The sequence below is a fragment of the Tursiops truncatus genome, chromosome 12 (assembly GCF_011762595.2).
Source record: "Tursiops truncatus isolate mTurTru1 chromosome 12, mTurTru1.mat.Y, whole genome shotgun sequence".
Lineage (NCBI taxonomy): Eukaryota > Metazoa > Chordata > Mammalia > Artiodactyla > Delphinidae > Tursiops > Tursiops truncatus.
In genome coordinates, this window is record NC_047045.1 from 83,188,643 (window position 1) to 83,206,941 (window position 18,299).

Here is an 18,299-nt window from a genome sequence, read left to right on the forward strand (position 1 = left end):
ATGCTTCTGTAAAATAACTGAAAAAACATAGCACAGTCCTGATCTGCACTATCTTGCCTAATTCTGTAGGTCTCTCAATGCGACTCTTCTGCCCCTCACATTTTATTAGCGCTAGATAATATGCTCATTCTTTACAAAGCACTGACAAAGGATCTACTATAGAGTACAACAGAGCTACTAAATTCTGTTTATCTTTCCCCAATGAGGTTTTTAGGCCATTTTCTTCTTAAGCAAAGAACAAATAAATTAACCCACTGCCCTGAAGATCTTTCTTTTTTCTTTCCACAATTCTTGATAACGCTTCTAAGTGGTCAAATGGATAATATATCAATTTCATTCTGTAGAAAACCATGGAGATACATTTATGTGTAGAAACAACCACTGAAACAACAGTGGCATTTCACACACAAAAACAAGTTCAAGGCTGGCCAAATCCCTTGCGTAGCCATAGTGATACAAATAGAGTATATAACAGTAAAATTTAGACTTAGTAAAGAAACTGATGAGTCCATGAAAGTGATCTAAAATAATTATGCATTTACAAATACGGCAGCCATTAGTCATTTGCCCATCCAATATCCATCTCATCTTCTCTCCTTATTTGCAGAAGTATGATTTTGATTGGAGAAGCAATGGACTGAAACCCTCAGATAAACTGGCCTAAGCCAATTATGGCTATGCTGTTTGACTTTGGGAAACACTTGCTTTTCAAGCTTCCTTTGTAATTATTAGTGGGTCTATGACCAAGTTATAAACAATGTGATGTAAGGGGAAGACTGAAAAGAGGCTTCTAAAAATTATCAATATTATTACTTCCTTTTACAAATAAACGAGACAAGCATGGCTGTTTCCCGTTGTCCTGCCCTGCCCGGCCTGCAGACTCAATACCACAATACCTGGTTCTATGACATGAAGGATGGTGGATAGTAAAGGTACAAACAACCCAGTCAATGCTTAAAACAACACTTAAGTCCTTATGAAGTCAGCCGCTGGCGAAAGCGTGTTCTATCACTGCCGGTGAACAGAGCTGTTAACCAATAAACAAAGCAACCCTGTTTTAAAACATGATACATTTAACTACCACTTAAAATGAAATAATAGAGTATATAATAAACTTTCTTTAAAAATCTTATCTTTTCCTTTATGTTTTATAAATGTATTTAGGCTGTGATTTTTGTCAAATGTCCTTTGTAGTCCCAATAGATACTTCTCTTGTAATTGTTTTAACGCTATCATTCTGAACAGTGAATAAAATTCTGTGTAGCAGAACCAAATTCCAATTAAACAGATTAATGACCACATGTCAGTATTGACTGACAGACTTTGGAAAACTTTATCGTATTTTCCATATGAAGTAAATAACAATATGTACCTCATTGCCATAACCATACATATATATGAAACTAGAACACTATTCAAACAACATAACAATTAAATGGGATATTTAGGTAAACTGCTTTAGATCTTGGTTTCTGGTAAACATTCAATAATAGCTATTAATAATACTCATTCCTCATGATATATATAAATATATATATTTATATACACACACATACATATACACACAATAAACCAAAGTATTTGGTTTTATTGGTTTATTCCTTTGGGAATAAGGAAATAAAGAATTCAACACACTTTTTAAAATATATATGCATACATTCAGAATGGCATGATTTAAATTTCCTGCCCACGGTTTTGAGATTTTCACACTAGCATCATAGGTCAGGAGTAAGGCTGGGTATCAAAGGACAAATGGTGAGACACTACAGCACGACCAGGGTACATGCCTGGTAAGGGCCCATCTTTCCAGGGACTTCTGATGTTACTGGGTGTTCTAAAAATATGCACTGGGGATATGCATCTGCAAGATTATTTTCTTTTGCCTCTTTCTTAACGATTTGTAAAGTAAAATCATTATTTTTAAAAAGTCAGCTACTAATATAGTATAGAGAGTCACCAAAAAAAGAAGCAGTGAAAGAAAGGCTTCCTCCACTGGAGTCCAACTGAAAATTATTAGCCTGATTGAAATGTCAATGCATTACCAACACTGACCAACATTTATGCAGGATTCAATTTACTGAAATCACTCCAACTAATAACATATGACCAAAGAAAATTTTAGTTCTGAAATATTAAGCATATGATAAAGGTTCTCAATGTAGGAATTTCTACAGTTGAAATAACATAACACAGTGAATAGTGAACATAACATAGTGACTAGCTGTTGGCTACAGCTGCCTGCAGCTCAGCTGGATAGCATTTTACTTATTTCATACACAGTATTATATGTATATATAGCGTTTTATCTATTTCAATAGGCAACTTTATATTTTTTCACTTTTTGTTTGTAAACTCTTTATTAAATGTTTATATCATTGTAATATAGCAAAAATGAACTGTTTTCCAATCCACAAGAACATATTTATTGTTTTTGTTTGTTTTTCTAATGAGAAGTTCCCTTGGTTTACTAATAACTGTCTATAGTTCTTCAGAAACAAACACTTCCATCTATGATTGTGACTCCAATGACTGCTGGCTGATTACTCTCACTCAAGGATGTTGGCATTACGCCTCAGAGGCCCCCAGTTACTTCTAGAACCCCCAGGTGAGTGTTCCCCACACGTGACCACTACCGAGTTTGCCAGCTCCGGCTGTTCTGTTTGACATTCTTGCTGTTCATTTCTTCCTCCAGCTGCTGCTTTGCCTACGCAGCTTGACCAAGAGCCAACTGAGGGGCCTCCCTGGGGTCAGCACCAATAATCATTACACAGATGTCCCGGCAAAGAGGGAGGGGCACAGCCAGGGAGGGGATGCCAGTTTGAATCTCAGATTTAAAAAAATAATATAGTTATGTTCCATGCAATGTTTGGGACATACTTATACATGAACAAAATATTCATTGTCTATCTGAAATCAAATTTAGGTGAAAACCCTGTATATTTGTGTCCCAGTCTGGCAGTCCTACCCAGCATCTTCCTGGTGTCAGAATGATGCTGGGCTCCGTTCTCGTCCCCAAGCCTGCCTGGCTCTGCTTTTGTCCTGATTCTCACACAGACTATGATGAAAAACCTCTTTTGTCCACTCTTTGCTCTCACTCTCCCCTGAACCATGGGGCTCAAGCCAAGTCCAAGGAGCCATTCTGTCCATTCTCCTTTTCTCTCATCTACAATTTTATTACATATGTGACTTTATTATGTACGTAAGAGTAGGTTTTTGATATTAAGGGAAGTAAGTAGACTCCTGGTCAACAATTAATCTCTAACAAATATTAAGTTTAGGAACAGTTATACATTTAGAGTATATTTCTTAATAAATTTCCTCACATAAATTGTTCCTAATCTATAAACGAATTTTAAATAAAGTCCATCATGTCAGGCATTTGTACAACTTACTCTATTTATTTCACCATTTATCATCAGAAACCTTTTAGCTTTAATGCTATTCCACAGCAGAGTATCTTATTAGAGTGGCAAAGATAAAGTTCTTTTTGAGATAAAGTAATTACAGTGATTGTAGGGGAAAAAAAATCATCCACAGTTCGTGGCTGCGGTAATCTCCTGGCTTCTGATTCATTTTAAGACTAATAAACTGCGTGCAAACAAAAAGATGTTAATAGCGGGTAACTCAGGTTACCTAGAGTTTGTGCTGGAGGTATTAACAATTTGTAACTTAATCAGAACTGAAGTGCCCTAGGGGTGTAAGTTTACATTGTGAGTTCAGCAGTTGCTTCAAAGTGTTTCTGGGAGAAAATCAAAAGTTTTCTTCACTTGAAGAAATGACAGTAAGAGCTAATGGTTTCTAGATGTTTATTATGTGTGAGGCACTGTTCTAAATACTTTAATGAGTTAAGTCATTTAACCCTCACAGCTTTAATGAAATTTTTACTTCCAATTGATGACAAGGAAACTGAGACATAAAGAAGTTAAGCAACTTGCCCCAAGTCACACAGCCAGTAAGTGACAGAACCAGAATTCAAATGCAGAACATCTGATGGACAAAAGGACCACAGAGGCCATTCTCTCCAGGTCTTCCTTCTCAGGCAATTCAGAGTCCCATACAGTATTCCAAGGCAGAACACTATGTTCTGTGTGTTCTCTCATCTCACTTCTACATCCTTTCTATCTTGTAATTATTTTTAGAGTCAATAAGTCATTTTACTCATAAACATCCTTATCATATTTTAAGCCTGTTTCCTTTTAGAAAAAGTAGTTTCTTCCTATCACAGAAGCTTTGTTTTCCACAGGAGGTACAACCCATCTAGACTGTGGGCAACGGCTGGAGCATGATGGGAGAAGGGACAGGACATGTCATCCCAGCGTAGGAGAGAACACCGCTGGGACTCAGTGAGCAGAAGCCTCCAGGGCTCAGGAGGAGGAACCCTCTTAAGGTGATTCCCTGGGACAGAATCCTCATCATCAACATCACATCTACCTAAATTTCACCAGCCCAGGCAAATTTTTTAACAGGTCACACAGTCTCTGGTAGTCTTGTGTTTATATACGTTGGTGCTGGGAAATCTTTGAGAGCTTGAGCTAAGACCTTTCTTCCTCACCAGAAGGCTCGCTCTTCACCCCACACACTTATAATTTAACAACAGGACAGACAGAAGAAGGAACCATGCCTATTGACATTCTAACCTTGAATTTGGCAGGATTCCAGGAGAAAGGGAGAGGGGAACGAATCTTTAAGCCTCTCAGTGCTGTTTCTTTTTCCAATATGAATTCCTTCTTTAATGTCTAGTTATTCTAAAAACAGTGTATAGTCTACGCATCTTGGAAAACCTTATTTTTTCTGCCCACTTTTCTGAATTAAAAAAAAAAAGGTTCTGAGCATATGATTTACACATCATTTGATTTTCCACACTAATGAGGGAAACAGTGATGACATAGGTTATTTAAAATCATTCATTTTATTATTCAAGAAGACAATCAGAAATGTATATGCATGGATAAAGCCACCTCCCTCTGTGGTCAACCCCGTGTCGTTTCTGTGTGGACCTACGTGGACCATCTTTGAATAGGCAATTGAAAACTGGCTGCCTGCCATGTTTTTCCAATCAGTTGTTGTTCAATGTTTTCCAGTGAGTGTTCATTTTTCTAAAGGCTATTTCAGTTAGTGGAAACCCTGGTCAAGGTCACCATGAATTAAAGAAGATCATTTGACTTGGAGACAGAAGAAAACCTGGTGTTTTCTGTAAGCTAATTCTCAACTTACTCTCAAGGTCAGGTCAAAACTTCAGACCTCAGTTTCCCCATCCTTAACACTGTGACAGAAATGGCTGTCCTTCTTTCTTGCCAATTTATTACGAGTTTCACATTAAATATGAAACATTTCAACAATTCAACCTAAGAGCATTACGTATGAGAGGCGGCTCATTCTCTCACATGTAAAACTTAAATAGTGTTGAGGAAATGTTGGAATTATGGATAAATACCCAACAACAGCAAAAAATAATTAGGAGGCTACTATTAAGACTCATGAAGGGCATGGGGCTTATTGCAGACAGATTTCTTCTAACCAGAAAAAATAAAATTATGATTTAAAAAAATAAACCAGGTGGGTAAGTAGGTTCCAATTTTCCTCACTGTGTATTAAAAAGCTCCTTGCAGAAGCTCAGGTAAACCACAATCTGTTCCCTATAACTAGTCAGCTACGCATGATCCTATTTCTTTCTTCTTCTTTTTCCTGACCAGAGGAAATTGTGTACGTTGTAGATCTTTATAAATTTTGGGCAAATGAAACCTATCAGTTTTCTATTCTCTGCTTAGAAACCCTTCCTCTTAGCAAAGTCCCACACCTGCTCCATCATTTCTAAGACTAAACTTGCAGACCAACTGCCAGTGTGATTAGTCAGCTGCTCAAGAGATATTGTTTGAAGGTATTACTGAGTGTGTATCTTTTGATATTAATAAAAAACCGAAATGCCTGGTCATTTATTTGTTAGGTACCAGTTATGCTACATCTAGTAACTGTACTGAAACTCTGGATTAAATAAATAATCTTCAAATCATCTTTGATTCTATTTTCTTAATCCTTAAGGGTATTTTTTCTAAGAGCATTTTTGAATGATATTTTAAATACAAGGAAAGTAGTTGAATAATAGAACATTTATTAGCAGATTTGTATAGCAAGCAATCTATCCTAAAAAAGGGCCAGGGCTTTGGAGAAATACAGAAAAGACTTTTCACTTCTGGCACCAATATTTGTTAACTATGTAACTTTGAACTCATTACTTAACTTTGTGGAGTCTCTTTATTAAAAGCATTGGATAATGATATCTACTTTTCAGGTCTGTGGTGAGAATTAGAGAAAAATACAAGTACCAGAATATAAATGTAAGGAAGGAAGTCAGTAAATTGTGGCAAAACAATCATACTTACTATGATTCATATGAATATAAAATGCCAAATAGAATTTCTAAAGTTTGTGGATCTATTGAATCAATGTGTGAAAGTTCAAACGCAGATGCCATCCACTACACACCACTACACTACACAACACACCACGTGAGGTGTTGGAAATAAGACAGGGACCCAAACTGACAAGTTATCTGATCTTATGAGGCTTACAGACTCTTGGAATATAGACAGATAGACAATTGCACGGAATGTAGGACAGAAGTTTAATGATAACTGAATTACATTTTTGAGTAATTCCGCCATTTCCCCAGGCTTGAGTCAGAGATCCACGCTTTCCCCTTGACTCGGTACATCCTTCAGGTTCTTTCACAATGCTCCCTCACATCCAATAAGGGTGATTGATGAATTAATAGGTGATTTAATTAACCTCTTTGCCTTTGATCTATCACCAGCCTCAATCCCAGTGACAAACTGTTACAGCACCAAGAAATAGTCTTAAAACATCATTTTATACATGGTCTTTGTTTGTGACACTTTGCCTTTGCTCCTGTTGCCTACGGAATAAAATCTAAATGCTCTAGCCGTCACTGGGGCCCGATGTGCTCACGGGGGTGCTGCTCTACACTTCAACCCCTAATCACCGGTAAAAGTCTTTATCCTTCTGTGCCTCCTGGGCTGTGCTCTCAGCACTGAGCTGACCAGAATGCCCTCTGCTCCCCTACACACATTGGCATCCACATCACATTTAGCCAAATCCTACACAACTATCACGCTAAAGCCATGAACTACTGTGCCTATGTTTTATATCAGGGGCCAGCTGGCAAATCTTTTCTCTAAAGGGCCAGAGAGTAAACATGTCCGGTGTTGTAGGCCATCCAGTCAATCTAGGGCACAAGAAAGGTACAGACAATGCGCACAGATGTGGGCGGGGCTGTGTTCTGACAGAACTTTATCACAACACTGGAATTTAAATTTCATGTCCTGTTCACGCATCACACAATACTACTCTTCTGACGTTTCCCAACCACTTAAAGATATAAAAACCATTCTCAGGTTGTGGACTGCACAAAACAAGAAGAGGCGGCAACACATTGTGCTTTCCAACCCTGTTTTATATGCATACTGGTCTTGATCCACAACTTTCCTTTTCATTTTTTTTTAATTGAGGGTCACTTACCTCAAGTGCACCATCCTTAAATGAAGAGTCCAAAAAATTTTGACATATGCATACAACCATGTTCCTATCACACAGATCGAGATATGAAACATTTCCAGGATCTTAGAAGGATCCTCCTTGGCTGCTTCTAGAAGACACCCCCAACCTCTTTTTGATATAAAATCAGCCTCTATAGTCCCTTTCAATAGGCCTGGATTAAAGAAATGGGGGCAATGGCTCTGTAGTACCTCAAATTTACAGAGCAGTATATTTTTAAATGAAACTTCAAATACCATTAACCATTACAACCACATAGAAGTCCATTTTTCAGTAATGGGTGATATCTGATCAGAAACCCCAAAAGGCAACTCTGGAAATACACATTCATTTTTCAGGGCAGCCGGCTCACGCCACATCTCCTTACCTGGGCCAAGGTGAGCGTCGCTTGTTGGCAGGTGCTGCACCGTACCCTGAGCTTTCCTGGCTGCACTCCTTGACAGGGGCCTTTGCAGTAGACAAAAAAGCTGTTGTAGGTTGGTCTACCTGCTGGGAAAAAAAGAAAGCAGAGGAAGTAGCCAATCAATGCTGAATCCAAATTTAGACAAATTTTAAAACTAACTCCTCAGGAACATTTTGAAACATTACTGGGATAAATATTATAATGAAGATACAACAATTTAATTTATTAGGTTGGCCAAAAGTGCCTTAGGTTTTTAAGTAAAAATAAAAGACACATTTTTCATTTTCACCAAGAACTTTATTGAACAATGTATTCACCCTTTTGTTCCACTACCTTCTGCCATTTTGCAGGCAACTTCATAATTCGAACTTCCCAAAATTTTTTATCTTTCTGAGCAGAGAACTGCTCCAGGTACCTTTTATAGTCTTCCAGGGAATTGAAATTTTTTCTATTAAGAGAATTTTGTAAAGACCTAAATAAATGGAAATCCGAAGGTGCAATGCCTGGTGTACACAGTGGATGAATCAGAACTTCACAGCCAAGCTGTAACAGTTTTTGCCTGGTCATCAAAGAAACATGCGGTCTTGTGTTATCCTGATGGAAGATTATGTGTTTTCTGTTGAATAATTCTGGATGTTTTTTGTCGAGTGCTGCTTTCAGTTGGTGTAACTGGGAGCAGTACTTGTTGGAATCAATCGTTTGGGTTCCGGAAGAAGCTCATAATAGAGGACTCCCTTCCAGTCCCACTATATACACATCACCTTCTTTGGATGAAGACCAGCCTTTGGCGTGGTTGGTGGTGGTTCTATTCACTTGCCCCACAATCTCTTCCATTCCGTATTATTGTACAGTATCCACTTTTCATCGCCCGTCACAATTTGTTTGAAAAACGGAACATTTTCATTACGTTTAAGTAGACAATCACATGCGGAAATATGGTCAAGAAGGTTCTTTTTGCTTAACTTATGTGGAACCCAAACATCAAAGCGATTAACATAACCAAGCTGGTGCAAATGATTTTCAATGCTTGATTTGGATATTTTGAGTCTGTCGGCTATCTCCCACGTGGTATAACGTTGACTGTTCTCAATTAATGTCTCAATTTGATTGTTATCAACTTCAACTGACCTAACCGACCGTGGAACATCGTCCAGCAAGAAATCTCCAGCACGAAACTTCGCAAACCACTTTTGACACGTTCGATCAGTCACAGCGCCTTCTCCATACACTGCACAAATCTTTTTTTGCATTTCAGTTGCGTTTTTACCTTTCTTGAAATAAAAAAGCATAATATGACAAAAATGTTGCCTTTTTCTTCCATCTTCAGTACTAAAATGGCTACACAACACTTTGCCAATTTTGATAAATCTTTTTTTAAATGCACGCTGATTTGACAACTGTCACATACAGTCTAACAATTCGAATTAAGTTAAAGACAACTAAGTGCTACTAGAGCCATCTTACGGAAAAAAACGAACAAACCTTTTGGCCAACCCCAATAGAAAATCTAGTTTTATGCTCAAAAGAGGGACAATATTTTCTTCTTCTTGCCAACAGCCCTGTGACTTATTCAGCAAAGTAGCAGCCTGCTGCCGGAAGAGCTGGCCAAGGGTATTTGCAACACAGGGAAATTAAACGCACACTTTGCTGTTGAAGTTTTTAAAAGGACAAGAATCTAAGACCATTGGAAATTTAGGGGCCACTGCTCCTGAATTTTATTTCATGTGTCTGTACCCAGTTTTGAAGGCTCCAGATTTTTTCTCTTAAAATCTTATCTATAGGGACAAACTATCCCTTTTCTCATGATATGAATGATAATATCACAGTTTGCTGAGTTTCCAATGAGACTTTCCAACACAGGGTCACACGTAAAGTAAGACAGAAGCCCTGAGGGGCTTAGCACACTCAGCGATTGTGTGCAGAAATGGGTTCTTTGCATTTCATAAATGTCCTCTACCTAGACAAATGCCATTCAAATAATACATTTTCAAGAGCAAAAGCTGCACAAAAAAATAGATAGTTAAACATCTCTGATCATTTCTCTCAAATGTCACCATACAGGAAAATACTATTCCTGTCACCATACAGGAAAAAATTAGGGGAATATTTTTGAACTGTTCCACACTTCTACATCTACAAAGAACTAACTTTATTCAGACACACTTACCAGTGAAATAACTAACTTCCAAATTTCTAAAATTACCAAATAGTTCTTTCAATCCTTACTTTACTTCTTAATGGGTGGGACTAACATGAAAGGTCACGGCATAAAGATTTGTTTAAAATTTTACTAGTATCATCAAGAACATTTAGAAATAATGAATAGTAAATACGTTTGATCATTATGAGCAAAAACTTTCAGACTTTCAAATGCATATGGTTTATTGAAAACAATTAGTACAAAAATAATGAGAAAACAAAAAAGATCCTCAAGTCTTATGTGGCTCCATTTGCTTTACTAATTTACAAAAAGTGCCTCTGTAGACATATTTAAGTGTCATTTGTTTAGCCATCTTTACTAATACTATAGGTGACAATACTTTGTAAAATGTAAAGCACAATAAAGATGTCAAGTTTTATAATTTTATTATTTATTGGTAATATATTTGTAATTATTAATTTCCAGAGATTAATATTTAGTTTCAGTGTGAAAAGGAAGATGAATTATAAATATATATTTGTATTGATATGAAACTATGATTTTCTGACACTTTTTTGCAGCTTTAGTGCCTTAATGTGCAAGATATTCAAGTCTATAAATATCACATTGTTATTAGCAAATATAATAATTAGATAAAATATATTCTTAAGGTTTTATGTATATCATAGATGCAACAGATAGAACCATATATTAAAGCTATAGAGATGCCATCACAACTGACAGAAAATCACAAGGACTCTGACAATTTTAATGTGTACCATGACACGCTTAGTGAAGAAGGTAGGAGCCTTTATCGTTAAAACTTGTATCAGCAATATGAACAAAGCCAATTCACAATTTTTATAACCTACTGCAAAGGTTAAACAAAAAAAGAGAGGGGAGGAAGAGAAAGGCTGGAAAAAGAAATGCTTACAAAGGGGAGTTGGGGTTGCAGAGACACTAGCATTGTTGAAAGAGCGTATTAGCAACGACTTGACGAAGCATCTCAGAAACTGCAGGAAACTAAATGACTCTTCTCTCTCCCTTAGGGCAACAGCAACGTTGGCAATATTGTTTCAGCTAATGATAGAGCCAGGCAGAATATGAAGATTGGGATACACACCTCTGTGTGCCACAGCCTGTACTAAAGTCCTTGAGAAGTTAGTCAGAAAATACTGCATGCCCATGCCCTTGCCCTAGAAGCATACAAGATGACATGCAATCTATTACATAGTGCTCCCAGAGCCAGCGCAAGCTGGGATTAATAGTCAGCCTAAGGAAGATCAAGGTCAGGCCAGTCTTGGTTACAGCACATTTCAAGCTGTTGGCTCTACTTGGTCAAGCAGTTGGGGCTTCCGGCAAATCTTGGGAGCCCCTTTTCAGGATGGCTTCCCCACCTCGTTGGCTACATCACACTATGTCAAGTTGGCAAGCTCCTCTGTGCCATGCTGAGGTCTGGAGTGCAGAGGACAGGAATAAGCACAAACAACGTCCTGACCATCTTCTGGGCAATGTTCCCATTAGCCTGATGGAAGGGTCTAAGGTACAGACTCTTAAAAATGGAGCTGTAACTCCTAAAGGAACAAGCAAGGCAATGGGAAGAATGACCCTCAAAACTTTTCTCTATGTATATAGCTGTCTCCAGTCAATAACATGAATCTTCCCCTTCTTAAACTTCTGTTTGGATCTTAAAATTATTTTTCTCTCCTAATCAACTCTTCCATATTGCAACCCCTTCACTGCCCAAAATAATCAAAGCAGCTTGTGTTTGTTATAGATTTCCCTTTTTTTATATAAGTTTTCAAACCTAGAGAAATATTTCAAAAATCTTACAAACTATAACCTACCCTGTAATTCACTGATTGTGAACATTTTGCCATATTTTATGTGCACCCTCTGTGTGTGTGTGTGTACATTTACACACATATATACTTTTTTGGCTGAATGATTTTTAATTAAGTTGCAGACATGATGCTACTTAACCCCTAAATCCTCCAACACCCTAAAAAGAACTTTTTTCACCTAAAACAAGAGTTTTTGAGTGATTTGGTTGTTTCAGCTGTTCTATTCATGGTCTGATCTGGTATATTTTAAGTATACCTTACAGAACACTACAGTGGCTTGCAAGCTGTTGAAAGGGGTCAAGCCAAAATATCGGGGAATCTTTAGTCAGACCATTTTATTTTATTATTTTAAATTTTATTTTATTTATTTTTTTATACAGCAGGTTCTTATTAGTTATCCATTTTATACATATTAGTGTATATATGTCAATCCCAATCTCCCAATTCATCACACCACCACCACCCCCCTGCCACTTCCCCCACTTGGTGTCCATACGTTTTTTCTCTACATCTGTGTAGTCAGAACATTTTAGGTGATGCCAAGTTAAGCACGTGTTCTCGCTGCAGGACTTTGCAGACTCCATGAAGACAGGAAGTATGGAGCATAGCACGTCCCTAACTTTATCAGACTTCAGAAGTCTTCCTTTTATGAAGCATCTTGTGTAAATGTATTTCTCAGAAACAATTTGGAAAAAAATTTGGAGGAAGGATACAACCCACTGTGTAGGGCTTCATCTACAGCAAGCCCAACTGCTAAAGTTTATAAACACAGATTTATTAGACACCCTGCTTACAATTAAGTTCTCCCCTCCACCCCAAGCCATCAATAAACTTACATAATTATTTTATCATGAACCAGAAGGGTTAGTCTACAATGAAATGATTTTACAGTGTATTCATTTCATTCAGACGTTCATTTTTTTTTTTTTTTTCCTGGATAGAAGTTAAAAACACAGCTAGTGTGCAGGGCTCTGTTAAAATGTGAGTCCCTATGTCCCTTCAAAGCATCCAAGAGGCTTCCTTAGTTTTATCATTTTATCATTATCTTTAGGTTTTCTCTCCCACTTTGTCTGATTAACATAATCCTTCCTCAAGTCTTTTCTTTTCTCTCATTCTCTTTTCTTGTTGTCTTGGTCCAAAAAAATTGCCAAAAGCATTAACAATATTCACCACTTATCGAGCAAAGCCCCTATTCAAAAAGAATATACTATTTGCGTTGTCTTTTTGAAAAACGAGCATAAGGTGCACAGTTTCCATTTTTAATGTATTTTAGATAATGGGCTTACAGCCTGAAGATGTTGTTTTAATAAGATAAATGAATACTTAAGAAAAATCATTCTGACTCTGATGAAAACTTTTCATTGACCTCAGAAGTTTCCATCACTGTTTGTCACAGAGAATCAAGTGTTTAACTGCCTGGATAATTTGTTTTCTAGGGGAGAAGACAGTGAGATTTAACATATTTTATACCTAGGTAAAATAATGTTCAGTATCAATACACTATAAAGCAACAGGAACACAACTGATTTAAAATTATTTTATCACATATGAGCTTATTAAAATATTAAGTAGAACAAGCTGCCCATGAGAACTTTCTGTGGCCATGGAAATGTCCTCCATCTGCATTCTCCCATACAGTAAGCCATTAGCTACAAGGGCCTATTGAGAATTTGGCTAGGAACTACTAAGAAACCACTCTTTTTAAAAAGAAATTTAAGTAATTTATATTAGCACAGCCATATGTGGGTAGAAGCTACTAAACTGGACAGCACAGAAGAGAATAAATAAAAATGATGTGTCTTGTTTCCTCTCTCCCTGCCTTGTCAAACACACAGTTAACAATACTAAGAAGATTCTTCTGTCACACTGAGAAGTCCAGCAGCCGGCTGTTAACTGTACTGATATGCAAACAATGCTGGCTGGAGAGAAGGGGAAGGGGGAAGGTTTGAACTTGAGGCACTGTGAGGGAGGACAGAGATGGGTGGAGCCCTGGGTACTTTCTAGTGTCAGAGGTAGAACAGGGCTCCTCTCCATCCCTTCCTCCACCACGTCCCCATTCCCGACACCAATCTGCTCACCTTCCACCCATCTCCACTGCCATCACCATCTTTGAAATCTGACCCATATATTCAAGGTCCAGTTGGAAAGGCACTTCCTATAAAAATTCTTCCCTTGATTTCCCCGAAAGTAAAAGATATTTCCCTAAATAATTACATCTAAGAGTAGGAAAGGATCCAGCTTCGTCTTATCACCTTTAAGCAGTCGACTTGTCCTAACATCAGGAAACCAGCATCTAATAAGGAGGAGTCCCTGGAATGAAGCATCTTCACAGCCTTCATCCACCTTCTCCCCACTGCCCAGCCTGGCACTTAGTATTTTCATCTTTTGCCCTCCTGCCTCCTTCTGACTATAGCTTAGTTCTGTATTTTAAATGCTGAGGATGTTATCACTGTCTGCACCACTTAGCTCCATTGATCAGCTCTAACTGGCCATGTTCCCTCAGTTTGCCCCCTCCCCTAGCTGCTTAGGGAGTAACCTCAGTCCTGTTTGATTCCTACGAGCCCGCTGTGGAACAGACCCATGGCTAGAGTTTCTGAACTTGTGACCTTGACCCTGTGATAAGGAACTACAGCACAGAGAATCTTCTCCTCCAACATTTACCAGAATTCTTGCTCTTGTATTTCTGGATGGTGGTCCTTCAGCCTGTGCTCAACGATATTTGCTGAAATATATGACTCATGAAAAAAATAAATATACATTGAGTGAACGAAATCAATACCATCTCTGAAGGCCAGCAAGCTCATCTTTGCACAATCCATTTTTCCTTATATCGGCCTGATAGTACCCATTAGTTCTAGTTGGAACAATGCGTATTGAATTAATTAGTCTAAGGCAGTTCCACATGAAATCCATTCAATGCACACTCCTGGAATCATCTCTTCTGTATGAAACCTGCTTTGGATCATTAAAAACATGGAGGTCATGTCCACTCCAACCTAACGTAAATTGGAAAAAGAATTTCGCCCCATATTCACTATGTACTTGTCCCACCTTTCCTATTGTTACAACTCCCCCCTATGCAACACTGCACCCTTTTTCATATGTTCCGAATGACTAGGGAAGTTCCTTGAACTTAGTAAACATTCAATAAATATTTGCCAGGTCAATAAATTCTCCCACATTTTAAATGATCTGAAAGTTGTAGCAGGTATGATAGTATGAGAGCAAAATTCATATTAAATAGAATGTAGTCATGGTTACCAAATATTTAGAACATCCTTCCACCAGCCCAAATTACTGGATTAACTTCATATATCCTTCAAAATATTAGTATATTTTAAATTTAATATTATATTTAAATATTATCTTAAACATCATCTTAAGATCACAAATGACTAGTATGATAAATAAAAGTAAAACAAAAAAGAATACTTAAAAAGTTCAGGTAGAAATAAGTATAAGTGAAAAAAATTGCATTATGAAAATTTATAGGTGGAACTACTTTAAAGGAGGACAGTTACTACACATAAACACTTTTATTTCAATCCTTATACAACGGGTTACTATACCCACTGAATCCAGCTACACCAGTCCATGCTTTTATTTTTTTTTAACATCTTTATTGGAGTATAATTGATTTACAATGCTGTGTTGCTTTCTGCTGTATAACAAGGTGAATCAGCTTTATGTATACATATATCCCCATGTCCCCTCCCTCCTGCGTCTCCCTCCCACCTTCCCTATCCCACCCCTCTAGGTGGCCACAAAGCACCGAGCTGATCTCCCTGTGCTATGCAGCTGCTTCCCACTAGCTATCTATTTTACATTTGGTAGTGTATATATGTCAGTGCTACTCTCTCACTTCGTCCCAGCTTACCCTTCCCCTTCCCCGTGTCCTCAAGTCCATTCTCTACGTCTGCGTCTTTATTCCTGTCCTGACCGTAAGTTCATCAAAACCATTTTATTTTTTAGATTCCATATATATGTGTTAGCATATGGTATTTGTTTTTCTCTTTCTGACTGATGTCACTCTGTATGACAGACTCTAGGTCCATCCACCTCACTACAAACAACTCAATTTCATTTCTTTTTATGACTGAGTAATATTCCATTGTATATATGTGCCACATCTTCTTTATCCATTCATCTGTTGATGGACACTTAGGTTGCTTCCATGTCCTGGCTACTGTAAATAGAGCTGCAATGAACATTGTGGTACATGTCTCTTTTTGAATTATGGTTTTCTCAGGGTATATGCCCAGTAGTGAGATTGCTGGGTCATATGGTAGCTCTAGTTTCAGTTTGTTTTTTTTTTTTGCGGTACGCGGGCCTCTCACTGCTGTGGCCTCTCCCGTTGCGGAGCACAGGCTCCGGACGCGCAGGCTCAGTGGCCATGGCTCACGGGCCCAGCTGCTCCGCGGCCTGTGGGATCTTCCCGGACCGGGGCACGAACTCACGTCGCCTGCATCGGCAGGCAGACTCTCAACCATTGCGCCACCAGGGAAGCCCCCTAGTTTTAGTTTTTTAAGGAACCTCCATACTGTCCTCCATAGTGGCTGTATCAATTTATATTCCCACCAACAGTGCAAAAGGTTTCCCTTTTCTCCACACCCAGTCCAGTATTTATTGTTTTTAGATATTTTGATGATGGCCATTCTGACCGGTGTGAGGTGATACCTCATTGTGGTTTTGATTTGCACAGCAAAGGTAACCATAAACAAGACGAAAAGACAACCCTCAGAATGGGAGAAAATATTTGCAAACGAAGCAACAGACAAAGGATTAATTTCCAAAATATACAAGCAGCTCATGCAGCTCAATATCAAAAAAACAAACAACCCAATCCAAAAATGGGCAGAAGACCTAAATAGACACTTCTCCAAAGAAAACATAGAGATTGCCAACAAATATATGAAAGGATGTTCAACATCACTAATCATTAGCACATGCTTTTTACATGCCTCGTTTCACCTCCTGCAGAGTAACCAGGTAACGTTGTGTTATAAACAACTTCCAATTATATAACCATCCACCCAGTGTATGCACTTTGAAAACATGTTTAGCAATCTCTAAGGAGACTCTACCCTTAAAGTTATAACTTAATTCTCAATTTTTGTGCTAGGGTTTTTTAAATTAATGTATCTGCAACATAGTTTCATCTGGTGAGGCAAAAAACTGCTGATTAAACCTAATGCCTTTGCCTGGTTTTTGTTGTTGTTGTTGCCAGTTTATTTTTTCATTATTCATCATTATTCATTTTAAAAGTAATAACCAAACCTCCATTGCCAAGACAAAAATGTAGCATGAAGCATAATTTAAGGAGTAGGTTTAAATAAATAACCAGGTTTGAAGCCAACTGGGGTAAATCTAGTCACTTATTCTTCCCAGAAATGGACTCGGGCAGGGGATGGTTAAGGTGTATGCTAGAAAAGTCTCAGCTCTTCAAAATGTTGAGTGAACGTTCATAACTCATATTTAGATGGAAGAAAAAATTGATGCTGCAGATGACTGTGTACAAGTTCCTCGGGATATAATCTCTATAGCCCAGGACGTGTCCATCTAGGTCCAGCCCAAGCCTTGCCTTGTCAACTTCGGCAAATCAGTTGACCCTAAATGCTGTTTTCTTATCTGCAAAATGGAGATGATGATAGTACCTAACTCTTAGGCTTTTGTGAGAATTTTAAAAAGAACAATACAGGTGCAGCACTCAGCACAGTGTCTGATACACATTAGCTCTTCTTATTTGTTGTCAAAAAATATGGAACTTGAGTTTTTCCCAGGTACTCATACCTGTGAGCACTTCATCCTCCTGCTTCCTCAGGTGACCATTTTCCTGCTTTTATAAATGTTGATTCTTATACACTATCTCCATCATAAACCTACCTCTAAATATTTAGAAATATCTGAGGTATAGTTCTTTTTAGAACTGCTTCAAAACCAACCAAGTCCTTTACCATGAAATATTCAATAATATTATGGAATATAAGCCATAATGGAAAGCCTTTAAATTGATTTAAAGTTACTAGAGTCACATTTTTCCATGAATCACTATTATTATGCAAGCAATACAGGTGGATTGTAGAAAAATTAGGAACGACGATAGTAAACAATGATATGGGTCCCATCTAGTGGATAATATTTTCAAGCTGGCTAATGCACTTAAAAAAAAATAAAGTATTTCCAAAATAAAAACTGTTTTTTATCGCATGGTTTGTAAAATGGTACTGAAGGAGATTCAAAATGGATTCCAAAATTTCACCTTAATGGCAGACTTGCTTATATTAGTGCTTATTCTTCTTTGAAAGATAAGCATGATCATCGCCACTTCATAAATGAGGAA

The 18,299-nt window shown here is 37.8% G+C and overlaps 1 protein-coding gene across 18 annotated transcripts in view; it reads right to left on the bottom strand.

Annotated features, from left to right (window-relative positions):
* Positions 1-18,299, bottom strand: part of LOC101328244 (1-acyl-sn-glycerol-3-phosphate acyltransferase delta) — a 1,425,233-nt gene that overhangs the window by 911,565 nt on the left and 495,369 nt on the right. For 16 of the 18 annotated variants that reach the window (XR_004529329.2, XR_012324969.1, XR_012324970.1 and 13 more), the window contains exon 4: positions 7,940-8,061. Coding sequence is in view for 14 of the 18 variants with exons in the window: in XM_033867950.2 (XP_033723841.1) it covers positions 7,940-8,061 (122 nt within the window). In the remaining 4 variants the exon portion in view is untranslated. The remainder of the gene's footprint in view (positions 1-7,939; positions 8,062-18,299) is intronic. The other 2 variants (XM_073789810.1, XM_033867948.2) reach the window with 1 other exon arrangement.